Raw genomic sequence first — 16,676 nt, forward strand, 5'->3', positions numbered from 1 at the left:
GCTGGAAAAACTGGATCTCCACAAGCAAAAGAATGAAAATGAATTGTTAAAAAGGAAATCGGGGGCTGGGGCTAGGGCTCAATGGTAAAGTGCTCACCTAGCATGCATGAGGCACTGGAATCAATTCTCAGCACCACATAAAAATAAAATATTGTGTCCACCTAAAACTAAAAAATAAAATTAAAAAAATAGAAATGGACCACATAGAAAAATTAACTCAAAAGGGATCAAAGACGCAAACATAAGGCTTTATGTTCTAAACAAATTATAAAACTCCTAATAGAAAACACAGGGGAAAAGCTTTACTACATTGGAGTTGTCAAAGATTTCTGGGATATAACACCAAAAACACAGGCAACAAAAGCAAAATTAGACAAATGGTCTTTAAAAACTTATGCACCAAAAACACAATCAATAGGGTAGGAAGCAATCTACAGAATGGGATAAAATATTTGCAAATCATTCAAAAAGAGGTCATTCTATAGGAAATATTGAGAAATCCTATAGGCTATGACACATGCCTATAATCCCAGCTACTCTGGAGGCTGAGGCAGGAAGACGTAAAGTTCAAGGCCAGCTTCAGCAATTTATTGAGAACCTATCTCAAAATTCAAAAACCTGGGGATGTAGTTCAGTGGTAAAGTGTCCCTAGGTTTCAATTTCCAGTACCAAAAATGGAAAAAGGACTTGAATAGACATTTCTCCAAAGATTATATGCAGATGGCTAATAAGCAATGCAATGTCACAAATTTACAAATTTAATTAGGATGGCTACTGTAGAAAATAGAAACTAATAAATGTGAGTTATGGGTTAAAATTCAGACATTTATGCACTTCTGGTAGGAATTTTTAAATGATACAACTGCTATGGAAAAAAGTACGAAGGTTCCTCAAAACGCTAAAAGGAGAACTACTACAATCATCTAGCAACAGCGCTTCTGGGTGTACATCAAAAGAAACGAAAGCAGGGTCTTGAAGAAAGATCTACACAGCCACATTCATAGCAGCACTATTCACAGTTGCCAAGTGGCAGAAGCAATCCAAATATCCACGGAAGGAAGATGGATAAACTAGATGTAGTACACAATAAAATGTTATTTATTTAATCTTAAAAAAGGAAACCCTTTGACAAGCTATAATACAGATAAACTTTGAGGGCATTCTACTACCTGAAATAACCCAGTCACAAAAAGAAAAAAGTGATTCCACTTAAAAAGTAGTCAAATTCATAGAAAAAGAATGGTGGTGACTGCTAGGAGACTGAGGGAAGGTAGAAAAAGCTCATAGTTGTTTAATGGATACAGTTTCAGATTTGAAAAACAAAGAAAATTCAGAGACCTGTTTTACAACAATGTGAATATACTTAACATTACTGGGTTGTATAGATGGTTAGGACTTTAAATTTATAAAATACATCTAAAAATGAAGTCATTCAGTTGGTACAGTGGCACAGGCATGTAATCCCAACTACTAGGGAGGCTGAGGAATAAGGATCAAGTTCAGCAACTTAATGAAACCTAAAATAAAATAAAATAAAAAAGGGTTGGGGGCTAAGGCTCAGTGGAAGAGTGCTTCTGGATTCTACCCTAAGACTGAAGAGGGAACGAGGAGGTTGCGGGGGAAGAGGAAGAGAAAGAAGAGGAAAAGGGGGACAAGAAGGAAGAAGAAAACCATATCAAAGAATCTTAAAAAGAAATAATTAGGATAACTCTAAGCCTCAGTTTGCCTGGGATAGTACCAGTTTAACCCTGTTGTCTGAGCCCAATTACTGATTTCACTCTAAAGTGTCCCAGTTTGGACAAGAAATTATATGACCAATGAGATAAAAGGAATATGACTTGATATTTCTACCAAGTAATGCCAATCATTTTTCCCCAAGCAAATAATGCTAGAAACCCTATCAGATGTTATTGAAATATAAGTGCACTCCTGGACATACTTTATAAGTATCACAAAATAAAATTTCCATGAGAGGTAAACAGACAACACAAACAGGGAAAGCCAAAGTAACAGGGAAGAGTGGAGAACATATCTGCCTATCTAAGCATTCAAATTTGTTAAGCACTGCTGGTTTTAATCTATCACACTTCCACCAACTGCCAGCTTGCAGTTTCAGCTACACAAATTCTAGACTGAGTTTCACTGAAAAGACAACTATAAAATACATCTGACCTGTCCTTATATGAGTGCTACCACGGAGTACACCAGGTTTTCCCTCTCTCACCTATTATGCCATGTTTCTCCTATCAGAAATCAAACCAAAACATCTCTAGCCATTAGAGAAATACAAATCAAAATAACACTATTTCATCTCACTCCAGTCAGAATGGCAACATCAAGAATATAAGTAACAATGAATGTTGGCCAGGATGTGAGGAAAAACCATATATTCATACATTGCTGGTAGGACTGTAAACTGGTACAGCCACTCTGGAAAGCAGTATGGAGATTCCTCAGAAAACTTGGAATGGAACTACCATTTGGGAACTACGATTTGACCCAGTTATCCCATTGTTCAGTTTATACCCAAAGGACTTAAAATTGGCACACTACAGTGACACAGCCACATCAATGTTTATAGAAACTCAATTCACAATAACTAAGCTATACAACCAACCTACCTAGGTGCCCTTCAACAGATAAATAGATAAAGAAAATGTATATACACACAATGGACTATTGCTCAGCCATAAAAAAGAATGACTTTAAGACTTTTGTCAGTACATGGATGGATCTGGAGACTATTATGCCAATAATAGGCCAATCCCCGCCCCCCCCAAAAATAAAGCTGAGCTGACTGTTCTGATATATGGATGCTAACACACAAGTAAAGGAGAGAAGTTCAGGTGATTAGACAAAGGGGAAAGAAGGGAGTGGAGTGGACAGGAATAAGAAAGACAGTGGGATGAATTGGACGTAACTTTGTATACATACAAATACACCACAGTGAATCTCTATATCATGTGCAACGACAAGACTGGGATCCTAATTAGAGTAAGGTATACTCCACGTTTGTATAAATATATTAAAATACACTCTACTGTAATGCATAACTAAAAAGAAGGAAAATTCAAACCAAATACCTGTCCCTAGATCTAAACATCTCTCTAACCAGCTTGCTGTCTAAATAAAGATTAATCTGTTAAGATAAGCATGCAATACTGATATCCATTGGTAATCACAAAAGAATAAGTATTCCTTTTATACAGGATAAAGAAAACTACATAATTTTTAACATTAAGGTAAAATTATACACACACACACACACACACACGGGAACCTGGCTGGGTCTGCTTTCTGTTGTTTGTTTATCAAATTAATCCTACTATTCTGATTCCATTATATAGGGCCAAGGCACACAAAATGATTCAAAATCAAAAGGAAATCATGACCTGTGGATCAAGTCTTACCCATGTATTTATTAGGTTGGTTAGGTATATATATAATCAAAAAAAAAAAAAAACGAGGAAAAGACTGAGAAACTGTCATAGTCAAGGGGAGTGTAAGAAAAACTGGGATTTTAAGAGGAAAAAAAGAGACATGAGATAAAAAATAAGGTAATGTGAATAACATAAGAACTTTAGTTGAGGGCCAGGGTTGAGGCTCAGTGGCAGAGCATTTGCCTAGCATGTGTGAAGCACTGGGTTTGATTCTCAGCACCACATATAAATAAATAAAATTTTAAAAAAGAAGTTACATTACTTAAAAAAAAAAAACTTTAGTTGATAAAACACATTAGTATTCATTAATTAACTATAACAAATATATCATACTATGCAAGATGTTGTAATAATAAAAACTGGGTATGGGGTATAAGGGAACTCTCAGTAATGCCTTTGTAATTTTTTCTCAGTCTACATCTCCTAAAAAGGAAGTTTATTCTTAAAGTTTATTTTTAAAATTCACATACATATGCACATACATGTACTAATATATGTGCAACTATGTACGTTTGTGTATTTATTTGCACAATGAGTCCCAACATTTAAGTCAGGAGATCTCATTAAAAATACAGATTTGGCCAGGTTCCATGGAGCACACCTATAATCCCAGAGGCTCAGGAGGTTAAGGCAAGAGAATCCTGAGTTCAAAGCTAACCCCAGCAAAAGTGAGGCACTAAGCAACTCAGTGAGACCCTGTCTCTAAAACACAAAATAGGACTGGGGATGTGGCTCAGTGGTGTCCCTGCCCCCCAAAATGCAGATTTGTACATTTTCTTCAGACCAAAAAAAAAAAAAAAAAAAAGTGTAGCAGGCCACAGAGATTTGGATTTGGCAACAATGGCCCTGTATTTTCCCACAACAATAATCAGTTTATCAGCTGCCTCCTTTAAAAATTAGACATTCAGCTGGGCATGGTGGAACATACGTGTAATATTAGCTATTACAGAAGGATTGAGGCCAGCCTCAGCAGCTTAAGTAGGTCCAGTCTCAAAATAAAAAATTAACAACAACAAAAAAGGGCTGGGAGTATAACTCAGGGATACAATGCCCTGGGTTCAATCCCCAGTATCATGACAGAGAAAGATGAAAAGAAAAAAAGAAGGCATACAGTTTGTCAGAATCCTGCTAGGTAGCATCTTTTGCACTTGGTCAGCTTAAACTATTTGTCATTTCCAAGTACCTGCTTGGCTTTTAGATTTTAAATCTAATTATTGCCTCAAATTAAACCATGGTAGCTAAAACCAATGAAAATCGGATTACACCTATCATCTATTGTCCAGTGTTAACAAATAATAGAAGAGACTTTTGAATAATAACACCTCCTTTTAACCTTATTATTAAACACAAATAAAGTCCCTTGTCTTCTCCCATATAAATCTGGTGCCCTTATCATTAAACTGGTTTGAAATGAGACTAACAAAAATATCTAGGAAACTGCTGAAGTATCCTCGAGGATAAATGTGAAGTGATTATTAAATAAAGAAGACAACAATAGGCAGAAATTATAAGCACACAAACCTGTCACTTAGCACAATCACTCGCGCACACACACACACTAACTACAGGAAACGCCATAATTCCTAATGATGCTCATTCACAATAAATAATCACCTCTCAATAATCCATAATGATGGAAAGAAAAACAGTATTGATTATCCCAAAATCTGTCAAACACAGCTTTCAAATAGAAAATTCACTTCCTGATTCAGCATATCTCCCAGGAGGCAAAATAAGCAACCCTAAATTCTGTAGAAAGGGGTTAAAGACCAAGAACAGCAAGGACTGTCTCTTTCATATTAGATTATATCTGGTACATTTGTGGTTAAAAAGGCCCCTCTGGGGACTCAAGATCTGCCTGTGCTGGATTCTCTTAATACATGTTATAAGTTTCAAATGTCTTTAAATACAATTATAATCAATACAAACACATACACACACAAAAAAAAAAAAAAAAAAAACTACACAAAGGGAAATGAAAAATATGAATGAAAATTTTTTGACTCTAAAATTTCTTGGTTTACAAAATAACATGATCACAATCAACAAACAGAATTTTCATAGAGCCTAAGAGAAACATGCCTTTAAATGCTTACACATAAGAGATCCACATACCCAAATAAAAAATTTAAAAAAAAAAACAAAAACACGACTGTCTCTGAGTTAGTCAGTGGGCATCTATGACACTTTTCAATATTTCAATCCATGAATCTAATGCTAAAGAAAGTTTACAGGGGAGAAGAAACTTGTGTAGGGGGTTAGAAGAATACAGTCAAACATGGGCAAGGGAGGATTTCCAAGAACTAATGCTTCTTTCTGCATTTTAAAAGAGTCGTAAAATTGGCCCTAATCATCTTTGGAGTGTGTCTACAGAGGTTTTATTCGAGCTTGAGTGTATTATTTTATCACTGTATCTGTTACATATTTTAATAGCAAATTCATAAAATTCCACTGCTCTATTTCAGTATTTCTGTAATACATTCTATAATAAAGCTTGGTTCCATCAAAGCTTTCTTTATTATGAAAAGAGGACTTGAATCTATGGGATAATATGAGCAACATAATAAATAATATTAATGGATTATAATACACAAAATAAAACAAATATTCATGAGACTACAATGATTATATAAATAACCAATAGAAAAAGACAATGTGGATATAAAAAAAAAAAAAAAAAGATCAGAGAAAACTATTCCTTAAGTACAAAAGAAATGATGGGGACAAGTTTCTGGCTGTAGTGGGGACTAAACCTAGGCCTCACATTAAACTATATCCTTAGACCTTATTTTAATTTTGTTTTGAGAGAGGGACTCTCTAAGCTACACAGACTGGTCTAAACTTGCAATCCCCCTGCCTCAGTCTCTGGAGCAGTTGGAATTACAGGCTTATGTAAACAAGCCTGGTTAAATGTTGGGAATAGTTAAAAATCAGTCAACCGCAAAATAACAACTAATTCAAACCAAAAGCAACTATGGATGCTAAAATCAGTGAGCAGAAATGAGATATTTACAGTTCACAAAAATTGACTTCCCACAAAATACTTATTAATGACAAAGAGGAAAACAGTAATTTTACAGTGGGAAAACCTGGCACATACCACCTTAACTAAATAAACGGAAAATTTCATCCACAGCAATGAGAAATCAACATCACACCAGCGTGGTATTAGGCACAGAAAAGAGCGTATCACCACTTCTGCATATTCTTGCCAATAACACATCATGAGAAAACAATGGAAAATCCAAATACTGTATAATATACCCACAAGCTTTTCAAACTCATCAGGATCTAAAAAGACAAAGACTGAGGAGCTGTCCCAAATTGGAGGAAACTAAAGAAAGGTGTCAACTGGGACCCTGTATTGAATCCTGGACCAGAGAAAGGGTACTGGTGGCCAAATAGCAACATGTGAACGGGATCTACAGCACAAGCAATGATTATGTTAATTTCTTGGTTTGTAGAATCTGGCTATATAAGATGTTCACATGTGAGGAAACTGAGTGAAAGGTACAGACACTAATTCTCTGTAATATTTTTGAAAATTTTTAATTAGTTAAATTAATTCAAAATAAAAATTTAAATTTCAAAATAAAAGAACACAGGATTAGGAACTAATGCTAATGGGAAACTAAAATAGGGATCAGCAAACATTTTTGTAAAGAGCAAAGGCTAAATAATTAGGTTTTGGGAGCTAACCGGTTAGTAAGTAGCCACTCATCTTTGCTATTACAGCACAAAAGCAGCCACAGGTGCATGGGGCTCAATTTGGCCTTCAGGTTGTATACCACAGGTAAACAAAGAAATGCTTATATTTAAGAAAGTATTCTTTGCCACAGCAGACATTAATTATTCTTTCTTAAATAAATATAAAACTAAAAAATATACAGGCTTATCTAGTGAATTAAACTTCATTTGCTATATGCTATTTTTATTACATGATATTTTCCAAATTTCTTATCACACACTATATGCAAAGGACCATTAAAAAGTGAGATGGGGATACAGCTCAGTGTTATGAGTGTTTGTCTAGCACGGCCAAGGTCCTTAGTTCTATCCCCAGCACTACTAACATAAAATAACATAAATAAAATTAAATAAGATTAAAAAGCTCTCTCTGCTTCCTGATTGTCCTATTCTGAGGCATTCCTGCCATACTCTTCTGCTGTGATGTCACACCTCACATCACGCCAAGAGCAAAAGCTGGCTGTCTATGAACTAAGACCCTGAAATCTGATGTCTCCCTTTTGCATGTACTCCCTTCATGATGTCATCTGCCATGTGACATAGCCAACAGGCCCCTCATCAGAATCAAGTTGATGCTAGTGACAACTGCCCCCCATCACTGAGCTTCCAGAACAGTCAGTACTTTTCTCTCCATCTTATCAATAAAGGAGCAAAGGAAATGAAAGGAGAGAATGAACACTGTGTGGATAAAGCTAAGAAGACCCAGAGAAAGTAAATCACTTGCCAAAGATCATTACGTAAACTCAGTAATGGAACGAACACCAACAATGAGGTGTCCCCATTCCAGTTTCAAGGTTCTTTGATCTATGTTGCCCTATTCTCTAAAATTAGTTCCAAGACTTCACTTAATGTATTGTAACTAGTGGCACATTGACTTTTTCTTATAGATAAAACTAGTTTTTAACTTTCAATTTTCTAACTATTATTCAAATTGGAGAAATTTTGTTTTGATACAGTCTGAAACATACCCAAAAGACAATATTATATCATCCTCTGGATAAACAACATCATTGTTGAAAATATTTTTAAAAACTAACCATTATCATTTTTGAAGTATTTATGGCAGCATTATTTAAACTGTTTATCTATTTTAACTTACGAATCCTATTATCATCATCATCCCTACTTTGAGAATAAGGAAATTCTCACCAAAGAAGAGAATTTCCTTGCCTATGGTCACACAGCTGGTAAGGGCTTCGAAAAGGATCTGGACAAGGTAATCTGGCTCCAGTGTCAGTGCTCCTTACCACTATACCCTACTGTCCTCTCAAAATTATTGTTTTGTTATTGTTACTAAGGGACTTTAAAATATAAAAAAGGACAAAGAAGAAAATAAAGTTCATCTACCACCCAGAGATACTATTAATGATACTGAGTTGTATTGTTATTATTTAATTGTAATTCAAATCATACAGAAATATGGGCACAGCCCTGAAAGTTCTCTTCACTGGATATTATACTCTGTTCCAAGGATGGAGGTGCTCCAGTATACCTTCGGTCTCATAAAATAAAGGACTGCTTTTGAAGACTATTCCCTATTTTTATATGACACTAGTGTACACTCAGCCTCTCAGGAATACTAATAAGATAAAATTTAAAATGAGCTTCCAAAATGAAGTCTGGGATACCACTGGACAGGCTAAAACTTCTGTGTCTATCTGGTTTGCTTTCAACTCTCACCAAGGAGAGAGACAGGTGGAGGTCCCTTTCCTCAAAGCTGGTAACATACCCTAAATTAATGGGCTTGCATGTATAATGATAAGATTATTTAGAATTCTTGATGAAACTGGTTTTCCATATCTGAGTAATGATTCTATTGTTATCATTAACACAAAGAGAAATTCCAAAAGCAGACATTAAAAAAAAAAAACTTCCAGAATAACACAAAGCTAGCAGCTAGACATACCATGGGCCCATTCTTCCACTTGGTTCATTAGGACTAGTAGCAAGAAATCTATTTAAGCAATTTTCTTGGGTTGCCCATATTAATTTCTCCAAATAAGGGCAGGATAGCTATCTGGGGAGTAGGCAACTTCTAGGATCTGACTTAAATGAATGCTAAGCATGGACTTCATTATATATATTCAATGGTTACTGTTTTACTAAACAGAGAATTTTAGGACACACAAATGAGGAGGATACATGTGTTCTTTTATTTCCTTTTGGCTCATTAAAAATAATTTAATAAATATGCATAATCTCATGAACAGGTGAAAAGGGGAAATGCTCATTTCAAATACTGAAATAGTTTGGTGTCCTAGAAAATGCATATGGCTTCAACAATGTAAATACATCTTCTTTCCTGCACTTGTGACATTTCAAATTAACACACTGCCTTTATTGGTCTGTCATGCAAGAGACCTTATTTAATTATAAGACATAAGTTGCTTCTATGTGTGTGGTTTATTTATAAGTCTCAAAATAACTATTTTTCACTTTAGCTTCCAGTAAATTTCTAAATTATCCTGAGAATTTAAAAAAAATCTTTTTTTAATATTTATTTTTTAGTTGTGACTAGACACAATTTATTGTATTTATTTTATTTTTATGTGGTGCTGAAGATCGAACCCAGGGCCTTAAACGTGCCAGAAGAGCAATCTAGTACTGAGCCTCAATCCCAGCCCCTTTTGTTTTTTAATTATTTGCAAGAGGACAAAATTTTTGACATTTACTCTGCAATTAAGTCATGATTCCTACAGCCAAGTAATGATACAACTGTTTTGAATAATATAATATATAAAGAAAAATCAAATAAAGAATGGAACTATATTTCCTATCAATAAGTTAAGAGATACAGAGAATGATTTAAACAATGCACTTACTAAATGACCTCATTCCCAGCTCAAAATGAATTCAGTTCAGCACAAAAGCATACGAAAAAAGTAAGCATTTTTGAATCTTAATTTTAAAATCTAATTTTTGATTAACCTACCAAGTCAGTGTATAAAAATAAATATCTTACCCATGATTATATTTTGAAACAATTTAAATTGCTTCAGTTATCTTTCTCTAATTGGCCTTTGAACAAATGATTTGACTGGACTGACATTATCTAATCAGTAACCAAGTATTTTCAGAAAATCTGGACATTCAAGAATCAGGGTATATTAAAATATACAAAAACACCTGGCTTTGAATTTGTACACGTTTTCTTTGACAGTATATAAACTTCAGATAAAGTGGTAGAAGAGGTGAGTTCTAGTGTAAAATTAGAAACTACAAGATTCAACCCAAGAAATGACTAAAGATGAAGTCATTTAAAATTCTAAATGAGGGCTGGGGATGTGGCTCAAGCGGTTGCGCGCTCGCCTGGTATGCGTGGGGCCCGGGTTCGATCCTCAGCACCACATACAGAGATGTTGTGTCTAAAAAATAAATATTGAAATTCTCTCTGTCAAAAAAAAAAAAATTCTAAATGAGACAAATGGTACAAGTAACGAAAGCACATGTATACCTTTTTACATGTTTAATAGGTCAAGGAACTCAGGTTAATTAAAATTAGCTTAGGTAAGTCATTTTTAATCATGGTGGCTCACCATCAGCAACATGAACTCCCCACCCAAAGTTTACGGAAACTCCCTCTCCCCTTCTCTAGAAAACACTGAAGATAACCAGTCACAATGAAAACAGTCACAGGACAATGAGACATACCAGTGGATGCCTTCAACTGAGCACAACTTACCCCAAGGTGTTGCCTGCCAGCCTGCCCAGAGTCTCAGAACCTGAGAGAAACCACGGAGAGTCACTTGTCCTACCAGGCCTGGAAGTCCTCCCTGCACTGGAGTTGCTGTTCAACTTTGACCTAGGAAAAAACAAGAGATAGAATAATTACATCACAGTCTCAAAATGCTAAGGCACATACCTGGAATTCCAAAACTAAACTGCTCTGGGACTTCCTGTAGTAATGTATCTACTTAATTCCCTAATTACTCCTATTAAAAATTATACTTCATATCAAAGAACAAACCTAATAACTTGTGGTCTTCTAACAATACAGTGTTCTTTCCTAGTTAAAAAAAAAATTATCACATTTCAATTAGAAATGAATGTTAAACAATAAATTGTTCTTAGATTTTTTTTTTAAATCAATGTCTTCCTTTGAAATGGATTAGCTGAAATTTATCTTACATTATATCTAGCATCATTTGTACGTACTATAATTTTTAAAGGCCAAAATGCTAACGACCTTGGTTGCATTCAAATTGAGTTATCTGGTTTGGAAACATTAAAGAGAAAAATACACGTGTGAAACCATTTCAAAGAGTAGATCTGACTTGGAACCTACCAAACATGTAATTTCTTCATTCCCATAAAGTGATCATTGATTCCTCCACTTACAAATCATCTCGATTCCTTAGAATTTAAATCTGAACTATAAACTTTACCATTTATTTTGAGCATCTGGTTTTCTGCAGTGCCTTTTTTTTTTAATTTGAGAATAATCAAAATCAAAACATGGGTTTAATAATAATACCTTCTAAACACGACATATAAATACTGTATGGAATAAAAAGTACAGGCTGAAAATCGAGTTCAATAACGGAGTACTTGTCTAACACCAGAAAAAATACATACATACAAAGAACATAAGGTCTTACCCATCATTATTATCAGGTTTACCCAATTCCAATCTGTCTGGCTGCACTGAAAAACCAATCCTGCAAACTCTACCGTCCTAAAAGCAAAGAAAATAGAAGAAATTCTCCAAGTAAAAATATGCATTAAAATTTGAATTTATTCAACAGATTCTGTGCCTATTACTATCATATTCAAAAGACACCCAATATGCTCTTCTACAGAAAAAAGTGTTACAGAAATTGACACACATAATCAAGAAACCAGCAGAAAATAATTTTAAAACATCTCAATTTGATAGAATTTAAAGGGAGGAAATAACTAAGATATTAGGAGCCTCCCCATTATGTCACTAACTAGTTTCAAACACTAGTACATCATTAAAACTTTCTCCAGAACGGAGGATTTATACAAGGAAAGAGAACTGGGTGATCTTCAAAGTAACTCTATCTAGTAGCTCCAATTTCCTTGGTTAAAAAGGAAGAAATGATTCAGAGTTGTATTTCAACTATTTTTCTTTTCTCTACCTTAGAGTAAATAAGTTACCTCAAGAAGAAATGCAGCATGATTTGGTCCCACCACACACTGTTTAATAGTGGCCTGCTCCAATACATTCAAAGGGGGGTGGCTAGGGGGAAAAAAAGAACAAATAAAAAAGGATGTTAGTAAAATTATTTTTAAATGGTAAATACATTATAACATTTCTTAAATTCATTAACAATAGGAGAAATAACTGGCAAAATCTGTTTTTTAAAAATCAACATATGTTAAAGCAACCATTTAAACATATTTATGTCCGGTAATCACTATAGCTCCTTGGTATGCTGTACTATTTTAAAAAAATCAGTATGAATAAAAACTGTAATTCAAATGAACCAACCTTATAAACAAATGACAGAGTAAAAAATTAATCATAAGAATGTTTATCTTGATCATATTAAACTACTGCCTAATAAGTTCTTTTTCCTAATAGAAAAAAAAATTACTTTTTGAAAAAAAAGACTTAAAATAGCTTGGAATGGGGATGAAGCAGAGCACTTGCTGTGTATAAGGTCCTGGGTCAATCCCCAATACTAAAGAAAACAAAGTATAGATTTATTTCTTAAAATTCTTACCTGTTTAAATTATATTTGTTGAGTTTTTCTGAAACTTCTCGTAACCTTAAAAAAAAAAAAGTTAATAAACTACATGTTCAAATCATCTGTAAATAAATAGTTCTTATAGGTACTTGTTTCATTATTTGGGTGATTCACAATAGTAGTACACAAAACAACTGCTATGGCAAGATTGCGTTTTATATTCTTTTTACTTTTGTTCCAATGAATACATAAATAAACAAATAAGAGGCTGCAGTTCCCTTCCTTTTCTACTCCATTAGCAACTTCAATAACAATAATCTTATCAATCCTACTGCACAGATGAGGAAGCTGAGGCTTCTAGAGTCTGTTTTTCAAAAAATTGGCAGTAGATGTGGTACTTGAACCAACACCCAATACAAAACCAATTGGGGGGGGGGGGGGCCCTGCTATCGGTCCCAAAAGAGCTTTATTTTGTTTTTCTACTAAGGAAAGAAGTTGGGAGTTCTACCACTGAGCTACATTCCCAGGCCTTTCTATTTTTATGATTGGGGGTTTGTTTATATTGGGGATTGCCCTGCCAAGAGATTCTTGAAGTCTGTGAATATCACCAAATGAAAATACCTGGAAAGCACAGGTCTTTAAGAATTTAATATAACTGGGGAGAAAAATATTCAAAAGTCTGACTTAAAGCTCAGTCTGGAGTTCTTAAAGGGACTTATGGCTCAAAAACAAAGGAAAAGAACAACCCACCCCATTTCTAAAAGAGTATTGAAGATGCTTAGAAATATCTCAAAAAAAGCAGTACAACAAAGAGATTAATTTGTATTGTCTGTTATGATTTTACTGTTTACCTCAAGAAAACAAGCTTAAATTCATACAAAACATTTTAATACAGACTCAGAAAATTTAAACCAGGTACTTTGTTAAAGCTAAGAAAGAAATTGTGTAACATTAAGATGTAATAAAAGAGGGCTGGGGTAGTAGCTCAGGGGTGGAGGCCTGCCTTGCACTGTGAGGCACTGGTTCAATCCTCAGCACCACATAAAATTAAATAAAGATATTGAGGGCTGGGGATGTGGCTCAAGCAGTAGCGCGCTTGCCTGGCGTGTGCGGGGCGCTGGGTTCGATCCTCAGCGTCACATAAAATAAAATGGGGATGTTGTGTCCACCGAAAATTGGAAAATAAATAAATAAAGATATTGAGTTCATCTACAACTAAAAATATTTTTAAAAGATGTAATAAATTATTGATTTTAAAGGTTTAATTCTCGATGAAGTCACCAAAACAACTGCCTCATCATTTAAAAATATTTTCACAATTCTTACAAACTGATGATTTTAGAAAACAATGAGAAAAAAAATCAGAACACTGTTATCAACAGAAAATTCCACAAATATGTTCTCTAAAAAGTGAACTATAATAGTTCTCGCCCCCTTGGTAAATCATTTTTGGGAGAAAGAGACAGACAGCTATTTTTCAAGTTGATTCTGACACTGCATCTGAAATATAGCAGATGTTCACGGTAGCATTACTTATAATAGCACAAGCTGGAGACACAGATGTCTTCTAAGTGCAGGATTGGTTAAATAAACTATAGTACCCCTAGAAAGGGAACATAGCAAAAAAGAGGGACAAAAGTGAAGTCAGATTTTAATCTTGTACAGTTTAGGATATAAAAACTGCCACAAATCATCTATCTATGAACAAATAACCTAATTATTTCAAGAAGAGATTCTAAGTCAGCAGTCTTGTAACTTATAAATTCTTGTAAATTCTATCCTCCCTATTCACTAATGAGGAGCATCTTTTTCAAACAAACAAATGAAAAAAAAATCACCAAAATCCAACACCAAATCACATTTGGCAGCTAAAACAACTTTCAAATAATGCCACAGGTAATTTGCCTTGCAAAACACTCACTGATGACTTTATTCTCACTCCTAAAGAACAGCGTCTGATCATGTGTGATCTGGCCCCCATAAAATACATTTTCATTTTTGTAACCCAGTACTGCATTCACTTTCATTAACAAAACATGTTTTTATTGGTCCTAGAAAGTTGAGTTTTCACAACAAATTTCAGTTTGCTCATTTACAAAGCATACTTCTGTGTTTGAAAACAAAATCAAACACTCTCTAAGAGTAATGCCTTATGGAACTCTGAGAGAAGGCTTATTAGAAAATGAGAAAATAAACTAAACATCATGTTTCAGAGAATAACAGTAGCCTTCAAAGACCCTGAACAGAAGCAGAAGGAACTCTTACTTTCCTAGGCACAAATTTACCACGAGCAATTTACAAAACTTTTCATCTAAGAGCCCGAGTATGAAAACCAGAGCAGTGACACACTCAGAAGGTATTTGTTCACTACAATACAACAAACCCCATTCATTTTCATTCCTTTTTTGTTAACCCAAAACTTTTCTCTACAACTTTCATAAAGTGAGGGGATGAGGGGGGACCAAGTTTTTTTCCAAAATGAACAATAAGTGAGAGTAAGAATTAAATGCCTCTTCCTTGGCTTCAAATATCATTCCAGGTAGATATTACTTATAAAACTAAAATAAGCTGTGAGAATATAAAACTCTAGAAACTAATAAGACATCAACAGCAAATTCCAGGATAGAAAGAGATGGTGAAAATGGTTCCTGTTATCAATTTTCTAATCTTCAAAATCATAATGCCCTAACCCTATCTGAACACCAATTTGCACTGAAAACAATACCCACCAAGTAGGAAGAATCTGGGGTTTACCTCCTGCTCCTCTATTATTCATATTTCACCTATGTGAGGAAGCACTAGTAGTCATCTTTGGATCTTTTCAGTCTCAAAATTCTTATCACCGTATGAAAAGCAAATGCATCAGTGAAAGATATATACGTAAGAATAGGAAATAGCACTTATTCTCAATAGTCAATTTTACCTACCCATCTGAAACCTTCATATACAAACAGACTTTATATGGATATCTAGAATGTTTCCTCAAATATAAAACAAAATTTAATTCTTAAATGCAATCCCAAAATTCACATAAAATGTTATCATTCTTTCAAATCTCCAATGATAACTAAACTGGGCTCCTAACAAATTAGTTTACATGGGTCCAGGTAATAGTAGCAAAGCCTTCGGGCAAATAGTGAACTATATTAAGGAGTATATGCTTCTCTATAGTTTTGGATGCAGACACCCAAATCACAAACACCCAAATCACAGAATTACCACAGGCCAAAGAGCACATCTGTTTAAATTTACTAAGTTACTGAATGTACTTATATAATTATTTTTTTTAATATTTTATTTACATTTTAGTTTTCAGCAGACACAACATCTTTGTTTGTATGTGGTGCTGAGGATCGAACCCGAGCCGCACCCATGCCAGGCGAGCGCGCTACCGCTTGAGCCACATCCCTAGCCCCTTATATAATTATTAAACACTCATCCACTTTAAAGAATCTTGGTCCACCAACTTCCAATGCTGAAAAAGTTATTAAGTAGATTTCTTCTCCTGGCAATATTAACAAGTTTTCCATCTTAAAATGACAACCAGCTAGCGCTCACCAAATTTCATTTCTAAATAAACCTTTATATGGAACAACATAATATTACAAATAATCTCATAACTCAGCATTTAATCTCATTCAAGCATAGCCATACAAGTCTTTGCAAGGTGTCTATAATAAGTTGTTGAATCCTCGCAACAGCAAATATGTATTCTATATTCTGATTAAATCACCTATTTTGCTCTTTAGATTTATAGATCATCTCACAGATTCAAGGCTAGAAATTTTTAAAGCAGCAACATCCAAACTGATGTAAAGAGACAAGATAAGTAGAA

The 16,676-nt window shown here is 34.4% G+C and overlaps 1 protein-coding gene across 8 annotated transcripts in view; it reads right to left on the minus strand.

Moving 5' to 3' along the window:
* Positions 1-16,676, minus strand: part of Ubr5 (ubiquitin protein ligase E3 component n-recognin 5) — a 132,371-nt gene that overhangs the window by 77,352 nt on the left and 38,343 nt on the right. For all 8 annotated transcript variants that reach the window (XR_013088943.2, XM_076836266.2, XM_076836264.2 and 5 more), the window contains exons 2-5: positions 12,878-12,922; positions 12,309-12,390; positions 11,786-11,862; positions 10,870-10,989 (exon numbers count right to left, since the gene is read on the minus strand). Coding sequence is in view for 7 of the 8 variants with exons in the window: in XM_076836266.2 (XP_076692381.2) it covers positions 10,870-10,989; positions 11,786-11,862; positions 12,309-12,390; positions 12,878-12,922 (324 nt within the window). In the remaining variant the exon portion in view is untranslated. The remainder of the gene's footprint in view (positions 1-10,869; positions 10,990-11,785; positions 11,863-12,308; positions 12,391-12,877; positions 12,923-16,676) is intronic.

Source organism: Callospermophilus lateralis, chromosome 16 (assembly GCF_048772815.1).
Source record: "Callospermophilus lateralis isolate mCalLat2 chromosome 16, mCalLat2.hap1, whole genome shotgun sequence".
NCBI classification, from domain to species: Eukaryota; Metazoa; Chordata; class Mammalia; order Rodentia; family Sciuridae; genus Callospermophilus; species Callospermophilus lateralis.